Here is a 964-nt window from a genome sequence, read left to right on the forward strand (position 1 = left end):
GTTTTGAAAAAAATCGTGTGCTTTGAAGATTTAGTACAACATACATATCATGGGCAGCAGAGTTCACGCTTCTATGTGATGACTTATTGGTTTCAGGGACTTGTCCAACAACCAGTTACAGCATCTACCTTCTGGGGTGTTTGCTGACATTGAGGTCTCCTCCAGGGGGCAGTTGATGATGTAAGTAAGATAAAGGAAAAGAAACAATGAGAAATTAATTCCTTGACCAGAGGAAAACTGGGGTAAATTAAGGGAAAAATTCCCCGAAAGGGCTTTCAAGCATAATTCAACGAAGAGTTCGCAAACAAATAATAGTGAACATAAAGGAATAGTGCTTGTGTTCGTGGTAAAGACCCATGCTCTTGCAACACCTCTTCGAGTTGCAACCTCTCTTGCGAGCTAGGCAAAGCTCACTTCAACGAGAGGTCGCAGCAGCTCCCACTGACTTGGGGTTCCCTCTTCAGTTGATGGAGGTATTACTAAACAGGGTAACGAAGCAACAAACAACAGAGAAATAAGAAAAGGAGCAACAGTAACATCAACATTTTGATATTTTTATATCTCTTAAAAATTATTTAGGAGGAATCTCAAAATAAGATCGGAAACACCCCGGGATTTACCTCGGTTTTCTCCATCGCTCTTTACCTTGAACAAACGAATCTGTAACACTTATTCTAAGCATCGCTGTAGGGAAAACAAATTAGAATATAGGCGCAAACCCAACGGTAATGTAAATCGTTTCGATTGTTTACGATCTGAAGTGAAACACAAGCCGTGAGCTAATTAAAGGCAATTTAAGGCACAAAAAAGTCTCTTCTAACAATCCGTTTATTAATTCTTTCATTTTAATTATAACTTATCAAAGGAAACTCTTCCGTCTCTTGGTTTTGAAAGTGTTACTCCTGATCAGATAAGCAAGAAACCATCTTTTTTACAGTATTAGCTGCTGTTCCATCGATCACTC

The 964-nt window shown here is 39.0% G+C and overlaps 1 protein-coding gene across 1 annotated transcript in view; it reads left to right on the forward strand.

Annotated features, from left to right (window-relative positions):
- The window catches only part of LOC148742827 (uncharacterized), a 21,544-nt gene extending 20,580 nt beyond the window's left edge, over positions 1 to 964 (forward strand). The window contains exon 7 of the mRNA XM_088748715.1: positions 97 to 964. Within this exon, the coding sequence (XP_088604841.1) occupies positions 97 to 184 (88 nt within the window). The 3' untranslated portion in view covers positions 185 to 964. The remainder of the gene's footprint in view (positions 1 to 96) is intronic.

Source organism: Stylophora pistillata, chromosome 1 (assembly GCF_964205215.1).
Source record: "Stylophora pistillata chromosome 1, jaStyPist1.2, whole genome shotgun sequence".
Taxonomy (NCBI): Eukaryota; Metazoa; Cnidaria; class Anthozoa; order Scleractinia; family Pocilloporidae; genus Stylophora; species Stylophora pistillata.